The 26,852-nt window shown below is 48.8% G+C and overlaps 1 protein-coding gene across 1 annotated transcript in view; it reads right to left on the reverse strand.

Moving 5' to 3' along the window:
* Positions 1–25,756, reverse strand: part of Fam3b (FAM3 metabolism regulating signaling molecule B) — a 29,164-nt gene extending 3,408 nt beyond the window's left edge. The window contains exons 1-6 of the mRNA XM_045149209.1: positions 25,717–25,756; positions 24,288–24,431; positions 8,614–8,737; positions 2,323–2,381; positions 1,188–1,238; positions 564–651 (exon numbers count right to left, since the gene is read on the reverse strand). Coding sequence (XP_045005144.1) covers positions 564–651; positions 1,188–1,238; positions 2,323–2,381; positions 8,614–8,737; positions 24,288–24,431; positions 25,717–25,756 — 506 coding nt within the window. The remainder of the gene's footprint in view (positions 1–563; positions 652–1,187; positions 1,239–2,322; positions 2,382–8,613; positions 8,738–24,287; positions 24,432–25,716) is intronic.
* Between the last annotated feature and the right edge of the window lie 1,096 nt (positions 25,757–26,852).

The following is a 26,852-nucleotide window of genomic DNA, read 5'->3' on the forward strand; positions in this document are numbered from 1 at the left end:
GTTTGCATGCAGGTGTGTATCTTGTTTCCTCCTGGAGAGAAATTACCTTATCTCTCGTCTTTCTGTCTCACCCTAGGGTTGGCTCCTCTGGCTAGAAAGCTAACATTTTTCTTTTCAAAAACACTTAATGTATTTATTTGCAAGCAGAGAGAGACAGAGAAAGAACAGGTGTACCAGGGCCTCTAGTCACTGCAAACCAACTCCAGATAATGTGCCACTCTGCAATCTGCTTTACAGGAATACTAGCGAACGGAAGCCGGGTTGCTCAGCTTTGCAGGCAAGTGCCTTAGCCGCTGAGCCGTCTCTCCAGCACAACATTTTTCTGTTCTTGAGTTTGACCACGACTTTGCCTGTCTGTTAAGATCTCTTTTGTCTAATAAGGCATGTGATGAGTGTATGGTTCTTGTTTGTGGAAATGGTCTATTTTGTGGGGATCTGTCATTCCCTTTCCTTAAAGCAGCCTCTTGATTCTTGGACTTCTTCCCTGGAGCATTAGGAATGCAGGCCCTGGCATTCTGCTCAGCTGGCAGCTCCGGCCACATAGGGGGACCTCACAGGCTCACCTGGCACTTCCGTCATCATGGGTCACCATCAACAGCAGGGACTTGGGAGGAGCATTCTGTACGAACTTGGTCATTGGTGCAGAGTTGTCTGTAAGGTCAAAGTAAGGCAGTTCAGGGTCTCCCCAGTGAACAGAGTCTCTAACCCCAGCTGGGGACTGCGTCCCCTCTGCTCACCTGTCCACTGCAAGTCCCCTGTTGCCTAGACCTACTCTTGACCACATGCTCTGCGCCCTGGCTGCCTCTTCAGAGGTGATGCCTGGGACCCCAGGGGACTTCTGAGGGGAGCCCAGGGCAAAGGAAATGACCAGTAAGTGTTCAGGGTACTTCAAACACGAGCCCACCATACAGGGTGAAAGGAACCTTTGAGGAAAAGGCCTGGAAGGATCCATCCAGCCAAACCTGCCATAACCTCTCGCTTCTGCTGCACCTCGGCCATCGATTACAAAGGACCAGTGCCAACGGGTGACATCCATGCCAGGGCACAGCAGCCTTGAGACGATGATGGGGATGCCCACAGAAGTTACATATGATAACACAAGCCAAAGAAATCATCTGCCGCTCCATCAGGCTTGCCTCAGTTTCCCCGGGGGTCTACATTGTTTTAGACTTCATTACAACTCTTACCGCCTTCAAACATATCAAAGTATTGTGACGCTGTTACCTTCCCGGTCACATCTGAAATAAAGGAGATACTTGTTTTTAAAAGAAAGCTCATGGGACCACAGGTATATTGGGGACCCCAGCACCCCTTCGTGGCACATTTCTTCTCTTGTCTCTGTGGGAAGTAGGATTGCTGTGGTTCCCCAGGCTACAGAAGGGCTGTGTGGGAGACGAGCCCCAATCCTGGCCACACTAACACCATCTGGCAGAGAGCCTCCATTTATCTGGGCTGTGTGCCAGGATGCAGCAAGACACTCCATCCACATGGACACTTTGCCCAGACCAGCAGAACCCTGGTAGGAGCTAGGAGGACACATATGCTTGGAAGTCCCCATTTGGTTGTGAGAGGCTGCAGCGACCTCGGCTGCCTAACACTAGGTGGCGCTCCCTCCAAACGCGGGGAGAACAGATACTGACAACTGCCAGGAGGGTCACACACTAGGCCAGGCCCCCAAGAGCATCGCCTGCACCTTGCCCCTGCTCTGGAACTGTCTCTGTCAGTGAGGCCTGATCTAAATCTCCCCAAAGCCCTCCCTCCCCAGCCACCCACATCCCCGGTCCTTTCCACATCACCTTGGGGACCCTGGAGGCCATCAGACTGAAGGCAGCTGTTCTTGCCCCACAGCCTTGCCATCATTGGCCCTGCATCGGCTCCCTCCTGCTGGAACCCCACTTCCCAAGCCCGCTATGGTGCTTTCTAACTACCAGGGCCCAAAAACAATCCGATCCCAAGGAAGGCTAAATGTCATCTTCCACAGGGTTCCAGGATCCCTCTGTCACACAGCAGAAGGTGGGTGCTCCCCTCCGCTCAGACCCCCGAGACCCAGAGAGATGGAAGGTGCAATAAGGACTGGGGTCTGAGAAAAACAGCGCCCCTTCTTGTTTCTGAAAAGCCTCTTTTAGTTTCAGGTTTTCAGTTATTTTGTGGTTGGGACCACAGGTAGTTTGTAAAGTGAGACTTTACAATAATCCTAAGATTTCTTAAAATGCATTTCAATGTAGATCTAGGTACACGCAACTGTCTTGAAAAGCCGAGGCCTCTATGAAAACCCATCTCTGCCTTGCGAGGGAGGTCTGAACAGCAGCAGTAATCACTTACAGTCGACGACAGCAATGTTTATCCCTCTCCCCACGTTCCTGGTCTTCTCTCCGAGGAGCCTGCAACGCAAGTACCAGCATCCTCAGCGGAGGAGCGCTGTGCCCTCAAAGGAGAAGCCCTTCTCTCGGGGGCCCTCTGTGCGCAGGACCCGGGACACCCACTCTCCTGGCCTCTGCTCCCCTGTGGGCATGCAGGGGCCTCAGACGCCAGGCAGGAGAAGCCCATGGTGCTTGGCTCAGGCTCTTCACAGGGCCTACCTCACCGCGTCCCTTACCAGCCCCTCTCCTCCATGCTGCCTTTGCCCAGGCTCAGGCCAAGCAGCGCCTCGGGGCGTCCTCCTGGCCTGCTTCCCGCTCCGTCAGGGGCCCCCAGGCTCTGCTGACTCTTGCCATCCTCACACTAAGTCCAATCCAGGCCTCCTTAGTAATCACTTTGCACTGTATCACTCAATTTTTATGTTACCACGGGAGAAATTGAAGTGTCAATTTCACATGCGATTTTAATTCAAATTTTGTACAAAACCAAGAATGCTGCATGCGTCCTGGAGATGGAAACCAGCACTGAAGATCATAGTAATTGTTTATGTCTGCGTGTAGTATCCATCTGTGAGCATGCGTTACATGTGCAGTGTGGGCATGCACACATGTATGTAGCATGTACAGGCATGTACATGTGTGCAAGGTATGAGTCAACAACATCAGACCCCATGGCACCAGCGGAAAACAGACTTATAGGACCCAGGGCCATCCAATATGAAGTTTGAAATAGCTATTCTTAATATACTCAAGAAAATGGTGGATAAGGCAGAGTAAGTCAACTGGAAGGTACAAAAGCTGGCAAGTGCATTTGAAAGATATAAGTTTGAAATATAAAGTAACATTATCTAAAATTAGTTGTATATAGCAGAATTTTGTTTGTTGTTTGTTTGGTTATTTTGATAGAGTCTCACTCTAGCCCAGGATGACGTGAAACTCATTCTGTAGCCCTAGGCTGGTCTTGAACTCATGATGATCCTCCTACATCAGCCTCCTGAGTGCTGTCATTGAACCTTTAATGACTGGGTTTAATGTCAGATTGGACTCAGTAAAAAAGGACATTGGTGAGAGGAAAAATGTTTCTGTCCTCAGTAAACCCTGGAGAGATACAAATATGAAGACCACATCGTGGACTGCGAGGCAGAGAATGCAGTAATAAGGCCCCAAACGGGCTTCACTAAGAATTGCAGAATAGAAATCAATGGAATGGAAGATAGGCTTGCGGGAAACTCGTCACATGCCATGAAGGGCTTCATGAATACGTACTGAAGAGGCCACAAACATAGCCAAATAAGAGAAAAGGAAACTTGCCAAATACAAATACTGAAACCCAAGTTCAAATAAAAACTCTTAAAGGCAATCAAAAGGGAAAATGTAGTCGCCTTCACGTGAGCAAAAATTAGACTTTAAGCTGACTTCTCCCAAGCAACAATGAAGGTTGAAGACAGTAGAACCAAACTTGAATGTGGTGGAAGATGTCCTGCCTGCAGAGGCTTCTCTCAGGATGAACTGCAGAGACAGAAGAGGAAGTTGGTGTCTTCTGGCAGCCCACACAGCCAATTCCACCAGGTGTCTTTTGCTATATGTATATTTGATATGGCAGGGCCTGGTGGCGCATGCCTGAAATCCCAGCACTTGGGAGGCTGAGGTAGGGGACGGCTGTGAGTTCAAGGCCAGTCTGAGACTACACAGTGAATTCCAGATCAGCCTGGGGAGTCCTTATGTCAACAGCCAAAACAAACAAACAACAAAAACCTGATCCATCAGTCTGACCTACCATTGATTCTTGTCTCCTCCTAGGGACATAGTGCCTCCAACCAAAACCTCAGTCATCAACTGCGATGTGTACACTTGGGTACCAACCGACAGAAATTGCACTACTCAGAAAACCCCAAGCACGGGCTGCGGAGTTGACTCCACGGGAGAAGCATGTGCTTCCCAGGCGCCAAGACTGGAGTTGGGTCTCAGCACCCACTGAGGAGCCCCTCGGCATGCCAGCGTTCAGACAGGAGAATCCCTGCTGTTTGCTGGCCAGTGAGGCTAGCCAAGCTAATGAGCTTTGGGCCCATTGACAGAGTCTGACAAAAAATAAGGCAGAGCAATTGAGGTCTCTACACTGATCTCTGGCTTTCAAACAGGCATGGCCACCTCACACGTGTGCTCACCACACACACAGGGCCATGCATACACATATGCACTCATGGCACACATTCACAAATGAATCAATGAATGAATGAACAAAGATAACCAGGAGTGACCCACACATCATTCACCAGCCCAGTGGGAATTAAATAATCCTCCATTGAAGCAATGCAATATTCCATAACAATGCAGATATGCAAAATGTTCCTATACCCAAGATCAGGGGTAAATCTCATGAGCATCATTCTGAGCTAAAAAGGCCAGGCCCAAAGGAGTGCATGGTGTGACCACACTGCCATATAGCGAGAGTGCAGAAACGTGACAGCGGCGTGCGCCGTGCACAGCAAGAAAGCCATGCAGACCAGGTGTAGTGGCGCACACCTTTAGTCCTAGTAATTGGGAGGCAAAGGTTGGAGGATCATTATAAGTTCAAGGCCACCCTGAGACTACATGGTCCAGCCTGGGCTATAGGTAAGCCTGGGCTAGAATGAGACCCTACCTCAGAAAACGAAAAGAAAAGAAAGATGGAGAAGAGTGCCAGAGATAGGAAGCATGCCATTTCAGGATCATGAGGAATCGAGCGCTGACACTGCTCCAGCCCAGCTGTCTCTTCCTTGAGTCCAATGTGGCCCCTCTACAGAAACACCTTTGGCTCTCTACGCTACAGATATCTGTGGTTTTCTGTATATTGTTTGTCTTTCTCTGTCTTTCACTTGGTGTCCTAATCTCTAAGTTTACTTTTCCAGTAAAAATTTGTGTTAGTGAAGTGTTGGTCAATGTATCTGAAAGAGGCTCTGGCATAGAATTAGAAAAACAAGAAAATGGTTCAGAGATAATTGCTTTCCTTATAGGCCTTAAAGAAAGCCAGGCATGGAGTACAGCGCACTTAGGAGGAAACAATGAACCTCCTGGAACATTGTAAAAATTGTTCTATGACTAATTTTTCTAAATGGTGGCAATTGCAGCAAACTATGACTCTTTACCAAGAATCCTTACAGAAAAACAACCAAAGTCAGAAAGAGTTCAATTACAGGGACCAAAGTCTAAGTATTAGAGAGCCATGAAAAGGGAAATTCAAAATATATGATTGAGGGATAAATGGGTTTATTGGATCAGTGATTAATGGTGGGAACCCCCATTTGTGGTGGTTTTGTATCTCACCTTTAATATAGTAATTGGAAGGAGAAGTTCAGGAAATCACAAGTGCTTGACCTCACATACATGGGGAAAGTGTGAAAACAGCTAATCATTATAGAGGCCTGATGACTGTACTTGAGGTAAATAATTATGGGATTGTTTGATGTAAAGAAATAGCAAAAAGTTTCTATGAATTCTGTGGAACTGTACCATTCTTGAAATTTGCTCTTGCATGACATGATCGGAAAATAAAAGACTGAGGCTAAGAGCTGTGACAGCAGAGATGCAGGTAAAAGGAGAGAAAAAGAGAAAAAGAAAAAAATAGAAAAAGAGAACAAGAAAAAAAAAAAAGAAACAGAGAAGCAGAGAGAGGAAGATGGAGAAACGCAGCTGCCTTCAGCCTCAGCCTGTCAGCTTGCAGCAGGGCTTGACTTCGAGTCTTTATTGCGCTGCTCCCTTTCACACCTCTCTTCGGGGACCCTCCTTCAAGCCAGGGCTGGACCCCCAGAAGAGCGTGGGAATTCTTGCACAGAGGACAGAATGCTCTAGCCATGGGGCTTAGGGAAATAAGGACTGCCCGGGGGAGGCCGTGCACACGACTCCCAGGCTGCGGTGCTCGTCCGTTGCCTGGCCTGCGTGCTGGCCACACAAGCGCTCACTTGATTGTAACTGGTTGTACGACACAGTCTGCTCACAAGGATTATCAAGGCAGCATGACCTGTAATGTCAAAGGATGCCCATTAAGAAAGAGTTGTCCATGCTGTCCTAGTGCCAGAACTCCATGCCAGGAATTACTACGCACCAGGGAAAAGAAACGAGGGCACCCATTAAGTACTGTGCAGAGTGATCTCTACTACATTGTCTAGTAAGACAAAACAGCAAAGTACAAAACTGAGTATAAAGCACACTGCCTTTTATGTAAGAAAGGAGGTGTGTGTGCGTGCATGTCCATACACATTCACACTCATATCCTAATATGCATATGAAATCACATACACATGCATATACACTTTATGAAAAATACATAAACAGATGCTACTTTTGCAGAGAAAGCATATCTTATCAGAAAAAAATAAATATTAAAAAGAACAGAAATTAAATTTAAACATTAGGTCTGGAGAGAGGGCTTCGCAGATAAGTTACTTGCCTATAAGGCCAAATGAACTGAATTCCATTCCCCAGTGCCCACATAAAGCCAGATGCACTAAGCGGCACATGCATCTGGAGTTTGTTTGCAGTGGCTAGAGGCCCTGGTGCACGGATTCTCTCTCTCTGTCTCTCTTCTCTCTATGCTTCTTTGCTTGCAAATAAATAAATAATACTTTTAAAAACATCATGGAGATGGAAATGGGAAAACTTGGAAATTTAGAGAACATTTCACTGAGTATATTTTCGATACATAATGTCAATTTCTGTATCATGTAAGAATATATTACATGTAATTGCACATTACACATAAGAGCATATCACACGTAAGAGTATATCACATGTAAGAGCATGTCATATGTAAGATTATATCAAATGGTTCATAAATTAAATCCAAGCATAAGTAGAAAATATCAGGGCTGGGCAGATGGCTGTGTTGGCACAACACTTGCTGTACAAGTGTGAGGAGCTGACTTTGAATCCCCAACACCCATGGAAAAGCCAGGCACGGAGGCACATGCCTGAAAGGAGAGCGCTGAGGAGGCAGAGACAGGATTCCCAAACAAGGCGAGAGGGACTGCGTGGTCTCAACCTCTTGCCTCCGGCATACGCACAAACACATGCACACAAGCACACATACCATACACGCAGAGAATCTTGTGTAGAATTTGAACAAAATGAGTGCAACTACATAGTGAGCCACAGGAAGAAGAGCGACTCCGTGTGACCTTGGTCCTGATACTTTGACTACACAACTGTAATGCAGCATTTGTAAAGTTTTATTGTACTTGTTTCGGTGTGGGTGGGTGGGGAGTGTGTCAGGGCCTGTTGCCAATGCAAACAAATGTCCATGCAGCTTTATGTGGGTGGCTGGGGATCTGAAACTGCACCAGCAGATTTTGCCAATAAGTGCCTTTATCTGTTGAGACATCTCTCCCACCCCCCAAAATGGGGCTTTTTAAGACAAAGAGAACTGCCTCCTCCCCCCCCCCAAAAAAAAAACCCTTCAGCATTCCCCAATACCTACATTATCCACTATGGATGTCACAGTTTGAAAACGTGTCACTGGTACTAGAAACTCAGGTTTTCAGGGCTAGGTAAACACTTAAAAGATAAGATGAAGGACTGGAGGGAGGAAATCCTGATGAGAAATTCAAGCATCACGGCGCTCACGCGTTCACCTTGGGAGAAGGGCTCCGGCCATACGTGCTCACGGTTTGCAGAGTCCGGGGTGCAGGCGAGCGCACCTTGCAACTAAAACGCTGTCTTCTTGCAGGAAGGAGAAAAGCCCCAGGGTGAGCCAAGAGAGACCTCGGTGGCTCTGAAGCAGGGCAGCCCTCCAAGCTACGAGAGTAACCTCAGGAGGCTGCCCAAGAAAACTGAATTAGAAGTGAATAATCCCCAAAGAAAATGCTGTAGGATTCTTTGCAGAATTACATAAACTTTTAGAGTAGAAATCATGCTAAATATCTGCAAACTCTCTCAGAATATCAAAGAGGAGGGAATATTCTCCCACTGTCTGTGCGTGAGGCATAGACCACAGAAAGAAATGAGCCTAGGAGGGGCACCGTCGCCCACACCCGAGGAGCTCCACAGTGCAGCTCCATGACTGTGGCTCCGAGGGGCTTTCGTCACATTTTCACAGCAACGCGTACGTTCTGACACTGAGAAAATGCAAGAAGGGACACCAGCACCCTTCCCCAGTGACACACGGCGGCTTCTCATGTGAACTTGGATTCAGCCTCGGTTCTCTTCCAGGCAGCAGTGGCTTGGCCACCTCAGAGCCGAGGGCCCGGCCGACGCTGCGCCCTTCCTAGGGGCACCCACTTACAGCTCATCCTCGAAGCAGATCTTGGCGTACTTGTCTCTCCCTCCGCCGCTGAGCAACCGGTACGCGTAGCTGTTGGAGGGACATGGGCTCCAGTGGTCACATTTCTGCCTTTTGGGGGCTGGAGCTGCAATGAGGAGAACATGACAGTGTCACAGAACCGCTGTGTGACCTCGGGGGCCCACGGCTCTGTGTCAGCCCCCTCACCAGCAATGCCTGCTCCAGTGCAAGCTTTGCAGCAAGGCTCCCAGCTGCAATAGGGCCCAGAAAGCCCTGAAAGACAGATGTGCAGTGCGTTTCACCTGGCTCTGTCTTCTGCTGACACCCACACAAGGGCATACGATGAACCAGGGGCAACAATTTCCAAAGTACTGGGGTCACTGCCCATGGGTGCTTCTCATAACTGCAGTCCTTGGGGTGTCACGGGTGTTCACATTACAGCAGAAGACAGGTTTCAGGTGTCTGTGATGTTGGATAACAAGGACAGCCACTTGTGGAGACTCCACAATGTCTGCCTTTACACCCACATGCACATCTACCATATACCTACCACATCATCCCCTCACCACACAAATCCCCTATAAGCAAGATGTCACACACACGCCACCCCCACCCTGTATAAACCACATACAACACACCACACATACCACACCACATTGTACATACACCACACACACATGCATATACCATATGCAATAAAACATGCACACAGAACATATACAATAAATCACACATACACATAAATGTTAAAGCACACATGTACACACTGGACAATATACTGCAGACATCACACAGGTCACATATATCATACAACATACCTTACACACCACTCATAATACCCACAATATACTCTCACGCACACAAACACACACACACTGTACCCACACACAAATACACATGACCCCCACAATGATCACAGCTGGTCCACTTTTTTCCACTGGAGGAGAACTGCGCTCTGCTCAGAGCGCGGGGTGTCCGCATGGGCAGGCCCTGGAGACCTCATTCAGAGTGAGCAATGCAGGGCGAGAGGCCAGCCTGAGGCTAGGAAACAAGCAGGCAGCTGACCCAGGCCATCTGGGTTCCCAGCATGCCCCACGCCCCACGCACCCTTCACCACAGCATCACCATACATGCGCTGGCAGATCATAAAGCGGGACCCTCAGGGCTGTGCCAATTCAACTATGCATAATGTTGTCACCTGCAGGGACTCGGGAAATGCTTTTTCATCCTTCCAATTTGACTGGGGACTTGGGGTCACTGTGCTTCTGTGACTGAGTACACAGGAACTGAGAGAAAGAGTCAAGTGGTAAAGCATACAGGAGTGACCGTGAGTCAGCACTCAAAGGACATCACCACGGGCGATCATCTCCCTACAAAGTAGGGCAGCAGGACAGGAAAGGACACAAGCTTGACAGAGCAACCGGAACACAAGGAGAAACAGGCAGGGGTGGAGGAGTACGTCGTTAGCCAACAAAATAGCCTGGAATGCCAAAAGATGCTCCAACTAAAAGGCAGAGAATTACTGAGGGTATTTTTAAAAATATTCTATTTTTATTCATTTATTTGAGAGAGAGAATGAGGCAGAGGAAGCGAAAGAGAGAGAGAGAGAGAAAGAATAGGTGCTCTGCTCCAGGATTCTCAGCCACTGGAAACAAACTCCAGATGCATGCGCCACCTTGTGCATCTGGCTTACATGGGTCCTGGGGAATTGAGCTGAGCGCCTTTGGCTTTGCAGGCAAGCACCTTAACCACTAAGCTATCTCTCCAGTCCACAGAGGGTATGTTTTCTAAAGACACTACTATGTGTTGCCAAAAGACTCATATCACCTTTAAGGCCTTATGTAAACGGGGGGGTTCAGAAACCACAAGAGAGCTGGGACATCTGTATTTAGGGTAAATGGGTGACAAACCAAACTGTAAACAGAGACAAGAAGTTGGACAAGGCAGGAAAGAAACAGGGGCCAAGGCTCGGCTCAAGAGCAGAGACGGGCTTCATTAGGAAAAGCCTGAAAAGGGCTCTGACCAGGCAGATAATGGCGATGGGTGATCTGGATCATTCCAGGAATTGATAACGGGGAGGAGTGGTTGGGTTCCTCTTGAGAAACGAGAGTCACAGTGAAGCGGCAGTCAGTGTCCAAAGACGGAGTCATTCTCATTCCAACACAAGATCTTTGGGGCGAGGAAGTAGCTCACAGGAGAGAGTGCTTGCTGTGTAAGCATGGAACCCGGAGAGGGCCCGAGTTCAGTCCCCAGCATCCCTATAAAGAGTTGTGCATAGCCATGTAGGCTTACAGCCCCAGGCCTGTCAGGGAGACAGGAGTGTCATGGGGCTCATGGGTCATCCAGCTTAATGGAAAGTGGCAGCTCCAGATTCAGTGAGAGACTCTGTCTCAAGAAAACAGCGCAGACAAGGGGCAGAGGAGGACGTGTGACATTCTCCTCTGGCCTCTGCAGGCTTACACATAAGCCACATGTATCTGCACAAAGATGCGCATACACTACATATACGCACACCATGCATACTATGCACACGTACATAAACAAAATATCTTTAATGATAAAGAGGCCAATTCATCAAGAAGATGTAACAAATTGTAAACACATACTCATATAGCATTAAACATCTGCATATATAAAACAAATATTCAGAGACAAGAAAGGTGAGACAGGCTGCCTAAAGATAATAATATGAGGCTTCAAGACTACTATCAACAACAGAAAGACCATCCATACAGAAAAGAAATAAGAAAACATTGACCACTACCCTAATCCCTGAAGGTTTCTAAAACAAAATACCTGAGATTGGGAAATTTGTAAACTGCATATATTTATTTCTTACTAAAGTGACAAATAATTTCAATGCAATTTCTGTGCAACCCCTAAGGCACTTTTCATAGGAATAGAAAAAAATTAAAAACCTTAAAATCTGGGTGTGGTTCCTGGGGTCATCGGGGCCATGGTTCCCCGGAGACATCAGGGCAACTGTGGAGCAGGGTCTTGAGTGGCCGTGAGGGCATCAGGAAGAAACACCCAGGAAGCAGCATTAGAGGGCAGCTCATTCATGTATCTGGGGAATGGGTTTGTAAGCGTTTGTGAAAGAGCAGGAAGAGGTACAAGTGGGTACAGGTCCTAAGGGGATTGATTAGTATAAAAGTCCTTCTGGTGCCTAATTAGCATGTAGGGACTCTCCTGGTGAGCAGGGAAAGTGTCACGTGGTCTAAGTAGCAGTGGGAAAGGTATAGGGTATGGGTCGTAGGGGGATTGGAGATCCAAGGCTGTTGGTTGATAGCTCATTAACATATAGGGACATTCTGGGTAAGCGGCTAAAGGGCACAAGACTCTGGGATAGTCTGGATAACTACGCACCCCAAATTACCCTACACACACACACACACACACACACACACACACACACAAGCCACACACATATTAGTGCTTTTCTCACTTTTGATTAGAGAAATCTTTCTTTTCAGATGGCAGTGGGGAGACTCAAGACTCATCAAAGTGACTGACAAGATGTGACAGCGAAATGGTGACATCTTGATGACACCTTCCAAGGTTCAGGGGCGATAGCAGAAGAGGTGGTGGGAAGAATGCAAGAGCCATGGAAGGGGAACTGCTCTGGAACGATGTCTTCACCGTGGCTGTTGTCACCTGCACAACACCTGCACACTATTAGCCCCATCGACAGGTTGTTGTCAATGATGCAGGAGGAAAAAAACCACATTAAAATAGAAGAAGGAATAAAAGAGGAGATTCAGTGGAGGGAGACAGGGGAAAAGGGAATGAAGGAGGGATTTTGAAAATTTTAAATAAAGGTGTTTATATCTTTATTCTATTTTTTTGAGGCAGGGTCTCACTCCAGCCCAGGCTGACCTGGAACTTACTCTGTAGTCCCAGGCTGGTCTCCAACTCACGGTTGTCCACCTTCCTCTACGTCCTGAGTGCTGGGATTAAAGGTGTGCACCCTCAGTTTTATATTAATTCTTTAGAATGACTAAGTTGATGAATGTATTAAGTAGCTTACTTAGCCATTCCACAATGTCAGCACAGATCGGCACACAATACCATTGCACAAATTTTGCTCCCATATATATATAATTTTGTTTCTTTTTATTTATTTATTTATTTGAGAGTGACAGGGACAGAGAGAGAGAGAATGGGTGCGTGCACCAGGACTTCCAGCCACTGTAAATTAACTCCAGATACATGCACCACCTTGTGCTTCTGGCTTACATGGGTCCTGGGGAATTGAACCTCAAACCGGGGTCCTTGGGCTTCACAGGCAATCCTTTAACTGCTAAGCCATGTCTCCAGCCCTACTTTGAATTTTTAAAGTCAATCAACTGATGAGTAAGTGAGGGAGGGAGTGAAAGATTCCAGGGCCGGGTGAACTTAGGAGATCAAGGCTGAGGGAGCCACCATGATGTGCCCGCCCCTGGACCTGTGCTAGACATGGCGGGGCTTCTTGTGTCCCCACGTCTTCTGTTTCCACGAGGAAAGGCAGAGAGAGCTTTTACTCCCGCCTGAGGTCTGGACTCCTCTTCCTTTCGCCTCAGTGCCAGCCCAGCTGCCTTGCTTGGCTGTGCCTTGTTAGCACAAGCTTAGTTTCTTTTCCTAAAGTTCCCTGTGAGGCAGGGGTTTTTACCTCATCTCCGCAGTCCTATCTAGCACCTGGACAGTGTGCAGTGCAGACAGCATCTCTGTCAATATTTGCTCAATGGGTGAATGAGCAGCTGAGCCTGGACACTGGTTGCAGAGCGTGGGTGTGAGTGGGCGCATGGGCAGGTACAGAGAGTAGAAGCCTGCCTGCCCTGAAATACACCTGGGAGGGGGACTGTGGTGCAGCTGGGTGCAGAGCCCATGTTGAGCAGGCATGGGGGCCCATGTTTAACCCCAGCGCTGCAAGAAAGGGGAGAAAGTATGAGGGCTGAGAGGCCGTGGCTCAGTCTTCTGAGCATGTCTTTGAAGCTCTGGTCAATGTCTACTACCTTCTCAAACTGTATAATATTTTGAACAAGAAAGAACTATGGGATTTTATCTTGTTTAATTTCTTTAGGAAAAAACAAAAATCCATCCAGTTGAAAGTAATAGCTGAGGTCTGGAGAGATGGCTCAGAGGTTAATGGCACTTACTTGCAAAGCTTGGCAGGCCAGGTTAAAATCCCCAGTACCCACGTAAAGCAAGGTGCAAAATGGTTCATGCATCTGGAGTTTGTTTGCAGTGGCTGGAGGCTCTGGCACATCCATTCCTTTTCTCTCTCTCTTTCTCTCTCTCTCTCTGTCGCTCTCTCCCTCCCACTCTTGCTCTCTCCTTGCAATCAAATAAATAAAAAATAAAAGGTAGAGCTGGAAGGATGGCTTACTGGTTAAGGCACTTGCCTGCAAAGCCAAAGGACCCAGGTTTGATTCCCCAGGACCCAAGTAAGGCAGATGCACAAGGCGGAGAGTGTGTCTGGAGTTTGTTTGCAGTGGTAGAGGCCCTTGAGCACCCATTCTCTCTGCCTGTTTGTTTGTCTCTCTTTCTCAAATAAATAAATAAATGGTTAAAAATAAACATTAAGAAATAAAAAATAAAATAATAGCTGAGAAAAATAAACAAAAATCATTATACTTTTATTCTCAGGAGGCATCTTTATTATTTTTCTTTATATATATTTCCTTCTGGACTTTTCCATGCATGCCAGACATCTGCCAAATTGGAAAATGGGTTAAATATATTTAAATAATATGTTATGTTACACAGTTTTTCAAATAACATATTTAATGTGATTTCCTTGTTAACTCCCAAAAGCCTAACTTTAAAGCAATGATCTATTAATATGAAAAGGTACTATCAATATATTATCTGTCCAGTATTTCTAGATTTTTGGACACTCTACAATATATTTGACATTTCTTTGAGGCAAAGTCTCACTCTAGTCCAGGATGACATAGAACTCATTCTTAGTCCAGGCTGGCCTCAAAGTCATGGTGATCTTCCTGTGCTGGCCTCCCGATGCTGGTTTCCAGCTTTACTAATTCACCGTGGGGAGAATGTTCTTCAGATGGGAGCATTCAGCCTCGGAGCCACATTTCCTCTTAGTACAGTGACATTCCCATTAGCTAGGAGACACGGTGGCTTCCTTGTGACCTTGGACACCCTGCACAGCCCGGTCCCAGGTCACATGTGGCAGACTGACAGACACCTCCCCACCTTCTTGCCCTTCCTCACAGCCCTACAGAAGAGAACTGAATGCAGAGTCCCTGCGGCTGAAGCAGGGGACTTCAACCCATGCCTGAACACAAGTGTGCTGTGTTACCCCGAGCCCCCCACTCCAAAGGGCGATGCAAAGAGAAGCCCCGCCGCCATCTTACGCCGGCTCAGTCCCAAGACAGATACTTAGGACAACAGCAGGTCGGCCAGTTAGTACCGGAGGCAGGAGGAGAGACCAGAAATGGTCGTTGGTGTTTGCAGTGAAGGCAGCAGAGTCTGAGAACCTCACAAAGAACAGGAGAGAAAGATCACCAGGAACTGGGCAGCTAAGCCTGCACCACTGTGAGAGTGGGGCCCGATGGTTGCCCACCACTGGCCAGCCAGGACCCTACCTCCCACAGCAAGCCACATGCTGAACTCAGTAACCCCCCCAAAGCAACTAAGGAAACAAAGAGAAGTTAAATTAGATGTTAGACCCTTAAGTAGCAAGAAGGAGCAATAAGAGCATTTCTTTCCAAAAATGCCAGAAAGTTGTATAAAAATATATCTGTTATAGTTTAACCATGTGAGCATATTTTAACTAATAGATTTAATTTTAAAACATACTTTTCATTCTAAAAATAGCAGTGAATGCTTTCAGGTCAATTCATTTCACATCTATTTAAAAGTGTAAAAGAGGGGCTGGAGAGATGGCTTAGCGGTTAAGCGCTTGCCTGTGAAGCCTAAGGACCCTGGTTTGAGGCTCGGTTCCCCAGGTCCCACGTTAGCCAGATGCACAAGGGGGCGCACGCGTCTGGAGTTCGTTTGCAGAGGCTGGAAGCCCTGGCGCGCCCATTCTGTCTCTCCCTCTATCTGTCTTTCTCTCTGTGTCTGTCGCTCTCAAATAAATAAATAAATAAAATTTTTAAAAAAAAGTGTAAAAGAGGGGTTGGCACGCTTACTGAATAAATTATGTGTCGGGCAGGCATGAGGACTTACGTTCAGATGCCCAGAACCTACGTAAAATGCCAACTCTGGTGACTTATGCCTGTGATTCCAGCACCAGAGAGGCCTAGACAGGAGGATCCCTGCGGCTGGCTGGCTAGCTGGTCTATGCAAATGAGTGAGCTCTGGATTCAAATCAGAAAATCTGTCTCTCACAGAATAAGTTGGAGAGCAATTGAGGACAGCAGCCAGCATCAACCTCTGGCCTCCACATGGATGCTCACATGCCTGCGTGCACGTGTGTCCACAGTTATGTCTATACACGCACACACACAGAAACACACACACTCTCTCTCTCTCCCTCATCAAATACAAAGAGAAACGTGAGGCCAAAAGGCCAGCTAGTCAAGCCTCCCTCCCTGCCTCCTCCTGCAACGCCCACCTCCCTTTCTTTCCTGGTGACTCTGGCTCCAACAGGTAAGGGACAATGAGCTAAATGACAGTCCCAAGGTGTACACAGCCCTGCCTTGTGAAGGTCTCCCAGATGGGGGTGGCAGGTTCCAGCTTTTCCCTCTGGGGCAGGAAGAAACCCAGACATTGACTGCCAGAGACACGCATGTCATGTCTTGAGACTCCGGGATAGGTCAGGACAGCCACCTGCTGGGCTCTAACCAGTTGTTCCTTGTTTCTCCTCCGCTTGTCACAAGGGAAGGGCACAGCCTTGGGGATTAGAACCCAGTGATCAGATGGGGTGACCGATCCAGTGAGCAAGCACAGTCCTGGGTAAGATGTCACCTGCCTGACACTGGACCTCAGACTCGGGACTCACACCAAAAGGCCTGGACTAGAGTGTGGACACCATGTGGATCACCACTGCCTCCTCTGACAGGGCCAGTAGAATTGTAGGCTAGTCGCCACTCGAGGGTACAAACATCTGTTCACCTGCGGACAGTTCTCCTGCCTGGGCCGGAAGGAGGCAGGAGCCTATGAGTGGTTGCAGGACATCCTCCTGCCCAGTTCCGGACTCCTTGGCACACCATCACATGCCCACGCTGTCCCCCATAAACTTCAGTGTTCTGAATGCTAGGTTCCCACCTGATGGAGATTTGGGAATTAATGCCTCCTGGATGAAGTTTTCCAGGACTGTGAGCAGCCTAGCTTAAGGGGCCGAATTGGAACTCCAGAGACTTGCTGGTTAGAATTATTGAACTTGGAGATTTGTCACTGGCTAAAGTTGTTGGACTTGAAGCTAGAGTTTGATGTTTGCCCTGGTTGTTTTAAATCTTGTATTGGTTAAATATTTCTTTGCTATGCCTGATGCCATCTTTTATAGTGTGAATGTTTATTCTGTGCCATTATGGGTTTTTTGAGGTTACTTTTTGGTATAATGGCTCAGTTAAAAGATCTTGGACTATGAGGATGTATGAACATCATTGGAACTGATAAAACTATGGGGACTTTTAAAGTTGGACTAAATGCATTATATTTTACATCATGTATGAGGGCCAGGGATGGAATATGGTGGTTTGATTCAGATGTTCTCCATAAACTCAGGTGTCCTGAATGCTAGGTTCCCAGCTGATGGAGATTTGGGAATTAACACCTCATGGAGGGAGTGTACTGTTGGGAGTGGGCTTATGGGTGTTATAGCCAATTTCCCCATGCCAGTGTTTGGCACACTCTCCTGTTGCTATTGTCCACCTTATGTGGGCCAGGGGGTGATGTCCACCCTCTGCTCATGTCATCATTTTCCCTGCCATCATGGAGCTTCCCCTCAAGCCTGTAAGCCAAAATAAACCTCATTTTCCACAAGCTGCTCTTGGTTGGGTGTTTTCTACCAGCAGTGCAGGCCTGACTGCAGCACGGTTATAGTGACTAAGGCGACAAGAGAAGGACACTGGTTTTCTTGAAGAGCCTGGGAGTGGGCGGAGAACCCATAGGCGGTTATCTTTTCCCACAGGTCACGACTCTGGGAGCCCTCCCCCCCATAACCCTAGGCGCACAATTCCTGATTACTATGTGACTGAAGTGGCTTCCTCCTCAAGCCAAGATCCCCACACGGCTGGCGAACGGCTCCCTCCACTGCCCATCTCCCCCAGGGTCACCAAGGGCCTCACAGCCTCAGCACTCCGCTGAAACTCCTTCCTTGCAAGCTAACCACAGCTGAAGTCCACACAGACACTTCAGAGCAGAGCTCCCGGCGCACATGAACACTGCCACCACCAGGACCGACGGGTCCCTGCCAGGCCGAGTGCAGATAAAGCAGAGAGCTTGGCGCGGGAGGCGGGCTGCTCAGTCAGGTCTGTCTCCCGAACTCCAAAACAGCCCATGAAAACGTCCTTCCGCTACAAGCTCTCCATGAGGCCAACCTAATCAAAACAAGTAAGGATTGCTAGACCCTACCCTAGGCCATGGGATTTTTTTAATTTCCTGGAATGGGGTCCAAGATTCTGTCTTTTAAAGAAACTTCCTGATTTGGGAGACCAAACACGTTTCTCCCCATGAATGAGGAAGATACCCCAGAGGGTTTTGGAGGCACACCAGAAGTTATCTGAGCAAGGGGTGATAAAATTCCATCCTTCAAGGTGGGCAAGACATACAAAAGCCGGGCTCTCTGCCTACAGCATCGCAGTCACCCAGCCCCTCAGGCTTCCAGCGGGAGCGTGGTGTCAGAAATGGAGAGAGCCACAGGCCACCCAAAGTGCTGGCTACAAAAGGCCTCGTGCCTCTGAGTGCAGTGGGAGCCGGAAGCCGGGCAACACTGCTCAGTAGGCTTGGGCCTCTACTATGCAGAGGCACCAAACTCTTCCCGCAGCCAGGGGTTGGGGAGCAAGGGGGCTGGGTGGCTGTCAGGCATTGCCAGGCACAGGCTGGAGCCTTCAGGAGAGGGGCCTGAGCTTCCAGGCATGGCTAAAGACCCCCAGGCTACAGGAGGCCACTCCCTCTCCAAGCTCAGCACACCTGAATTTAGGCTCTGCCCATAGCCCTGTGACCTATGGCCTACTTGCTGGAATGAATGTTCCCATAGGAACCTTGTAAATCCAGTCCCCTTAGGACCCTCTCCACACCCTCAGATGCTTATATACCCATTTTTCCTGGCAATAAACTGAGAGAGCTGTTCACCAAAACTCCTCCCGACAGTCTTTTACTCACTCACCCACCTCAGTTGCCTGGGTGCCTTCGGGGGGACTGTGGCCAGGCCCCCAGAGGACACAGGTACCCACAGCTTGCCACCCATGGACACAGTGTTGGTGTGGCCCCTGCTAAGCTTTTGCCCAAGGTGGGGCAAGTGTGGGGTCTTAGAGTGAGGAGGGGAAGGAGGAGGCGTAGCTGCAGCAGCAGTACCGACACTCGGCAATGGGGGGACAAGACAAACACACACCCCGAGGAGGAAACAGAATTGGGAAGCTGGAGGTCCCTGGCAGGCCTGGCTTCTCCCAGGATCCAGCTGCCCCCGGTCAGCAATGTGGGCCAGACAAAGGCACCGGAGGAAGTGACAAGTGAAGAACAGACGGAACAGAGAGCAGTCTTCAGGGGGAACACCAACTCCGGGGTGTCCGTTGCACTGTATCCCACAGCCATTCCTGCAGGCTACCCCTCAGGTCTGAATTATAGTGTTTCTAGTAATCCTTGCCAACTGGTTGCATACAGATATCTGAAACACTCCTTGGGGTAAGATTCATAAAGCACTAGAAGAAAATTTCCATAATGCTGTAAGAGATAATATGTTTTAATGCAGACTTTCTTACATTACAAACTCCCCTGGGGCTTGGGGAGCTTGCTTGGTGGTTAAAGCTGTTTGTTTGCAAAGCCTGGCACCTGGATTCAATTTCCCAGTACCCATATGAAGCCAGATACACAAAGGGGCCTATGTACCTGGAATTTGTTTTCAGTAACTAGAAGCCTTGGTGCTCTTAATCTCTCTCTCTTCTCAAAAATAAATAAATAAATACATGTTTTAAAACTCCCTTGGTTACTTTTTCATAGGACTGTAATGTTAAAACTTGGATTTGCCCACAGATTTTTCCAGTGGGCTTCCTCTTGCAGATGTTTCAGGGTTCCTGGAAAGTCAGGTGCTGTGACAGTTACATAGCAAAAGGCAAAACTAAATAACCAATTTTGGGGGGAGAAGAGAGGAACTGGGGGTTAAGGACGTGGCTCAGTCAGTAAAGTACCTGCCTTGCAAGCTAGAGGACCTGAGTTCAATCCCCAGAACCCACCGAAAAATCCCAGCACTGGAGAGTTTGGGAGGACAGAGAAAAGAGGAGGGCCCCTGGGGTCTGCTGGCCACTCTAGCCCACGTGGAGAGTGCCAGGATGGAAAGCTTTTACAAACAGGTGGACAGCACCTCAGGGTGACACTCGAGGCTGTCCTCTGGCCTCCCCATGCACGCACACACTGAATGCACACACGTGAATGCACACACCTGCATACATATATACACAGGAACACCCCCGTGCAAATATGTGTGTGCAACACACACACACACACACACAAAGTTGAATTGGAGCAGCACTTAGAAGCTGCTTTTGTACAAATCGCTGACTCCTCACTTGGGCCACAAACAACTCCAGCAGGACGAAGCCCACTCCGCGTCTGTCACCTTGACTTTGAGTCACCGGCTTGCCTCAGCACACAGGCATGTAAGGAGTGTCTATCTAACCCATTCCAACCCCTTCCCAGGTGAAGGTGCTGAGATAAGTCATTGACCTAAGCCAGCAGCCTCTGTGGATTCTGAGCACAACAGAACCTCACAAGACAGGACCTCCCCACCCCCACCGCCCCATGATGGTCATTGTCTGTGATGGCGAGGCTGCACCCTGGAGCAGGAGACATCATCTCCTGAGAATCAGACGGAGCCCCTCAAGTGATGCCAGCCGTTGGGACTTCTTCTGGTTGGTAGACCACCTTGATCCTAATCTACCCAAAAGGCCACTTGAACCCAGAAACTCAACATTTAAAGGTATAAAATGGACCACCCTTTGGTACCCTTCAGGGATTATTTCAAATGGCTTTCCTGTGATGACGACCTTCACTGTGCTGTGAAGATCCCAGCGGGACCCTCCCAACTGTGTCCTGCATGGAGAGTCTGGCAATGGGGGTGCCCCCATACCCACCTGTCCGGGCCTGACCTGAAGCGCCTTGTGACTGTCTCATAAATGACTGCCATGGTCATCTCCCGACAGAACCCAGGGCACCTGCCAAGGAAGGAGGGATTCTAGGGACCAGGGATTCATATATATGTTCTCAGAATCATAGCAGCTTCCAGCCAGTGTGAGCTCATGGTTTCAGGTACTGGCATTAGTGGCTCGTTTCAATACCTTGGACCCACTTCAACATGTTCATTCTTGGCCCTGGGGTTCTGATAAAAAATGTTGGTTGCCCCCTTGTGTGTGGAGGAGGACACGAGTGGACATTAGACAAACATCTTCTGGACAGCCTCAGAGTCCCCCAGCCTGAGTGAAGAGTTAATAGAGTTTCTATTATTCTATTATTATCCTATTATATTCTATTATTCTATTATTTCTGTGCTGGTTCCAGGCCTTGACCTCCATCCTTGACCCTTAAGCAATATCAGGGAGCCCTGGTCTTTCAGGCCTGTTGAAGAGGGAGATGTGGCAGCCCCAGGAAGGACCTGAGAGGCTGTGGCCATGACGGCTGCACAGGATCACCTGCTCCCCACCAAGATGCAGGGGACACCCACACCAAATATCTGGCCACAGACTGGTGGGCCTATGGACAGTGGGCTCTTCATTCTCAGCTGTGTGAGTCCCAGCCACCCCACACTCGGTCCCCAGCAGACCCGGGCTTCCCTCCCAATGACAGGTTTTAGGCCAGGACTCCTCCGCTGTGGCTGTAGCCACCTGAGTATCCACTGTCTCCGGGATACTCCAGAGGGTGGCAGACACTGCAGGCCAGCTGAGGACCCTGTTAACAACCAAGCTGAGCTTCAGAAACTCTGTCCCCAGGACACAGAGTGTGTGTCAAGACAGGCCCAGTACAGGTAACACTGGGCTCCTCCTCAGCACACATCCCGGGAAGAGGTGAGCCACAGGCAAAGGCCACGCAGAAGCCTTAATGAAAACAAAACATCCAGGGCTGGGGAGATGGCTTAGCAGTTAAAGTGTTTGCCTGCAAAGCCAAAGGATCCTGGTTCGATTCTCCAGGTCCCACGTAAGCCAGATGCACATGGTGGCACCTGTGTCTGGAGTTCGTTTGCAGTGGCTGGAGGCCCTGGCACACCCATCCTCCCTCCCTCTCTCTCTCTCAAATAAATAAATAAAATGTATCTTTTTAAAAACAGAAATTGCTTTTAAAAAAACACCCTAGTAAGAGTCACTTCCTACGAGACACCTCCCCTCCCTTCCAAGAACTAATCAAGCCCCACCTTGCCTAGCTTCCATTGTCAGCAATTAGGCCTATTTGGGGTGGTGTGTGACTAAAGTTAATTAATTGATGTGAAAAGAAATAGCTTTTATTAAAGACTTTTTTTTCAGCCAGGCATGGTGGTGCATGCCTTTAATCCCAGAACTAGGGTGGCAGAGGTAGGAGGATCACCAAGAGTTTGAGGCTACCCTAAGACTACATAGTGAATTCCAGGTCAGCCTGAGCTGGAGTGACACCCTACCTCCAAAAACAAAACACAGAAAAAAGACTTTTTTAAAAAAGTGTTTATTTTTATTTTACTTAGTTATTTGAGAGAGAGAAATAGGCAGTAGAGATTGAATGGGTATGCCAAAGCCTCTAGGCACTGCAAATGAACTGCAGATGCCTTCACCCCCTTGTGCATCTGGCTTACATGGGTCCTGCCTGGGAAACTGAACCTGGGTCCTTTGGCTTTGCAGGCAAGCACTTTAACTGCTAAGCCATCTCTCCAGCCCCTACTAAAGACTTTTTAAAATTCATTACCTAGTTTTTATATTTGAACAAATTTATTTTTTTGATTTTATTTCTATGTTGGAAATGCACTGGCTTCCAGGCACACTCCTGACACTTGGGAGACTGGCTGGAGGGTCAAATTCAAGGTCAGGCTAGACAACTTAAGGAGACCCTGCCAAGAAAACAACCAACACAAAAATACCCAGAATGGGCTTCTAGGGAATTTCTTTTTTTAAAGGAGACTGAACTACTTTAGTGCCCTAAGGAGTATCCAATTTAATTTTTTTTTTTTTTTTTTTTTTTGGTTTGTTTGGTTTTTCAAGGAAGGATCTCCCTCTAGTCCAGGCTGACCTGGAATCCACTATGTAGTCTCAGGCTGAGCTTTAACTCATGGAAATCCTCCTACCTTTGCTTCTGGAGTGCTGGGAGTAAAGGCGTGCGCCACCATGCCCCGCTCCAATTTAATTTTAATGGAATCTCATGATGATACTTTATTCTCTTTTCTCCATGTATTACAAATATTCCCACTCAGTGCATTCTACAGATAAAGTTCTTTTTTCTATTTCCTAATTGTACATAAAGATTTGGGCTCTACGTTAGCCAAGTGAGAGCCTTAGAAGCAAAAGATGAACCTTGAAGACATGGAAAGGAAGACGTCAATAAACACCTCTGCATTCAGTGATAAGCAGACTTTGACAACAGCCATTTCCTTTTGAAATAAATTGCTCTTTCCGAGAATGACTGCTGTAAGTGACGTTGATATTGGGAATGAGAATTACCCAGTGAGATCACTGCCCAATCAGAAAACGTACTGTCATCAGGTGCCACACCTGCGGGCACTTGACCTCCGCCTTTACGGTGTTCTGAGTACTTTAGGGCCAGACTCCAAAGCATACTTCGACCCAGCTCTGGGCCATGGGAATGGCTTGGCCCTGCTGTATGGAGGCTGCTGCTTGGCTGTCCCCTCAGAGGTTGTCCCTGACATCCCCTTCCAACTGGCATGTGCTCCTTTGCTTTTGCTTGATGGCCTTGCTCCCACCTCCTCTGCCCCAGACTGTGCCCAAAGCAGGGCCACTGGGCTAAGAGGCGGATGCTCCAGGCTGCAGGGTCCACCTCGGGAAGGGGAGAGCAGGGCAGCGATACGGCAGGGCCTGAGCTGTGTGGAAGTGAGCTCTGGAGTCTGCTCCTAAACGACTCGGAAGAGAACACAGAGGCGTGAGGACAGAGCGCGCACCACAGAGCTGGACACGGTCAGCGGCTGGATGCCAGCGTCAAGTGTTTGCTCTGTGCCCCATTAGCGCCTGTCCAATCACTGGCTTCGTCTTCCCAGGACAGGGCTGCATAGGCATAGTCCTTCAGAGCAGATGATTCCAGAGTTTAGGACTCTTATCCCTGTGTGTTTCACAGGGGAAAAACCTAAACCTCAGGACCTAAAGAGTTCAAGGTCAGGATGCAGGAGTAAGGTCGCGGCGGGGCAACCTGAGGGCAGACTGGTCACATCTCCCAAGGAGCACGCTCAAGGGCACCGGCCTCAGGACTGTGTGGGGCCTGCATGCACGTGACTATCTGAGGAGCCCCTCCTGCTCCTTCTTTTCCTCCTCCTCCTCCTCTCCCTCCTCTTCCCCATGCAGTCTGCTCAGGCTCCTGCTGACCAGTACAGAGCCCAGCCCGTTACTCACCTTTGAGGACAGGTCTCTCGCCAATGCTGCGGATTTTGTAGAGGGTTCTAGACAGGGGCACGTCAGGGATGAGCTCCGCAAGCAGATACCCAGAATACCAGGCGCAAAGGGAGGCAAAGATGAAGACTGCTGCCTTGACAGTACCTACAGACAGGTGACAGGAAGGCCTAGAGATGACAAGCTGCCACCATGAACTGTCCAGCAACCCCTTGCCTCCCCAGCCGGTCACCCTGACCCATTTCCAATACAGTGACTCCAGGGGCAACTTCTGGGTGGGAGGCAGTGGGCAGATGGCGGCCCCAGTAGGAATTTAATATAGACATAAACAGACAACCCAATAGACAAAGTATGAGCATTTTCAGGGGGGATGGAGAGATGGCTTAGAAGTTAAGGTGCTAGTCTGCGAAGCCTAAGAACCGATGTTTGACTCTCCAGATCCCACATTAGCCAGACACACAAAGGTGAGGCAAGTGCAAGGTCTCACATGCCCACTAGGTGGTGCAAGCATCTGGAGTTCAATTGTATTGGCTGAGGCCCAGGGCCCCAGTGAGCCAACTCTCTCTCTCTCCAAAAAGTATTTTCAGGGACAGGGGCTCTGCTGCCATTGGCCTGGCCATCAGACTGTTGTCGGTGCTGAGTGTGTGGTTGAATGGCCTGTTACTGCTCACACCCTTTGTGAAGAAACACTTTCAGCCTTGGGTGTGCCCCTGGAGTAAGAGTGAAAGCTCCATGGGGAGAGGGTTTTAGTCTTATCACTGCCCCACCCTGTTTAGATTGCATCTGGGCTCCAGAGGACGTGCAGTGCAATGGGGACAAATGACTATAAGGCTGGAGGAATTCCCACACCTGTCCTATGGCTACGGAGGGATTTTCAGAAGTATCCAAAATTTCTGATGGCAGGAGGCCCCCCATAGTCACCTTGGGATGATGACTTGCTATCAAACTCACCAGGCAGCAAGGAGCCAGAGCTATGGGCTTGTAGTTCCCAAGAGAGACTTTGTCCACCTCATGGGTGTCACAAGCCCAGAAAAGCCCTAAGAAATGAGGAGAGGATGGGGGAAGGACGGAAGAGCAAGGGCAGGGAGTGGAAAGGGGGTTAGGGCGGCTAATGGAGTCATGGGAAGCCAGTCAGTTGAGAGTAAGGGTACCCTAGACTTGTGGGGTCTTTTCCTTGCTACCAGAGTCCCAGGCGGGGCAAGTTTCCTCCTGTGAGCTGCACCAGGGCACAGCCCTCAGGGCCCTGGCTCTAAGTCTGCAACCTGGGAAGCTGAGATGCAATGCTGGGTCTCCAGCGCACCTACCCCAGGCTTCCTTCTCATCCTGCCCAGATCCCCACATGTTAGGTAGTACAAGAGTCCCAAGATGGAGGTGAAACAAAGGACAAGACAAACAGCAGCCAGGTGTAGGTGACTTCGGGTGTTTACATTACCTAACCTCCACTCCCCTGGTTTGACAATGTCCTCAGCCATAGTTTCCTGCTGATTTTGTCTTACAGACAACCTGGCTCCTCTCTTGATCCTTTGATCTCTGTCCCTCTGACTATCTAGCGTCTAGTCCCTGCTGTTTCCTGCATTCCCATCCTTTGTCTTCTGCATCCCCCTCCCAAAAAGAAAAACTCTATAAAAACCAAAACTAGGGCTGGGGAAATGGCATAGCAGTTAAGGCATTTGCATATGAAGCCTAAGGACTCTGGTAAGCCAGATGCACAAGGAGGTGCACATGTCTGGAGTTCGTTTGCAGTGGCTGGAGGTCCTGGCACACCAATTCTCTTTCTCTCTGCCTTTCCCTCTCTCTCTCTCAAATAAATAAGATAAATAATTTTTTTTTTTAAAGACTATCCAGAGTCAACACTGGCTGTTCTTTCTCCACTGAGACAGCCCGGCAGCTTAAGCCCCAATAAACAGCTTTTTCCCTGCTTCAGAGTGGTCCTGCATGGTCTTTGGTCACTCACAAACCTTATACCCATGGGTGCCAAACCCTTACCAACCCAGCAGTGAGCCCCACCCTGTGCCCACCCATATCCAGAGCCTGAAGACCGCCTTCTGTCTTCGTATCCAGCCACTGGCATCTCCCGCAGGCAGGTGTCTGTGATCGGAAGGGCAGCCACGCAGGGAACGCTCGTTCACCTGGGGGTTTGCTTCGCTCCTTAAACACTGTGCTCCAGGCACGACACGGCCATCGCCATCAGAAATAACAGCAGCCCGGCATGGCAGGGGTGGCACCTGCCTTTGGTCCTAACACTTAGGAGACAGAGGCAGGAGGATTGCTGTGAGTTTTAGGCCACTCTGAAATGACATAGTCAATTCCAGATCAAGCAAGACCCTACCTTGAAAAAACTGGAACAGTTTCCGGTCAAGATGGCGACCGCCTAGCTGCACTACAAACAACAAGGGAAAAAAAGATAGATGCAGATCCTAAGAAGAGAGCTGCCCCAACATACCTCAGAAGGGGCCCAACTGAAACTAAGGACAACTGGCGAAATAAGCAAGGGTGATGTTTTCCTGTGAACCGGATACCAGCACAAGGGGGAAGGAGATCAACGCAGAGAAAAATCAACTCCTACCA

The sequence above is a fragment of the Jaculus jaculus genome, chromosome 5 (assembly GCF_020740685.1).
Source record: "Jaculus jaculus isolate mJacJac1 chromosome 5, mJacJac1.mat.Y.cur, whole genome shotgun sequence".
Classification (NCBI taxonomy): domain Eukaryota; kingdom Metazoa; phylum Chordata; class Mammalia; order Rodentia; family Dipodidae; genus Jaculus; species Jaculus jaculus.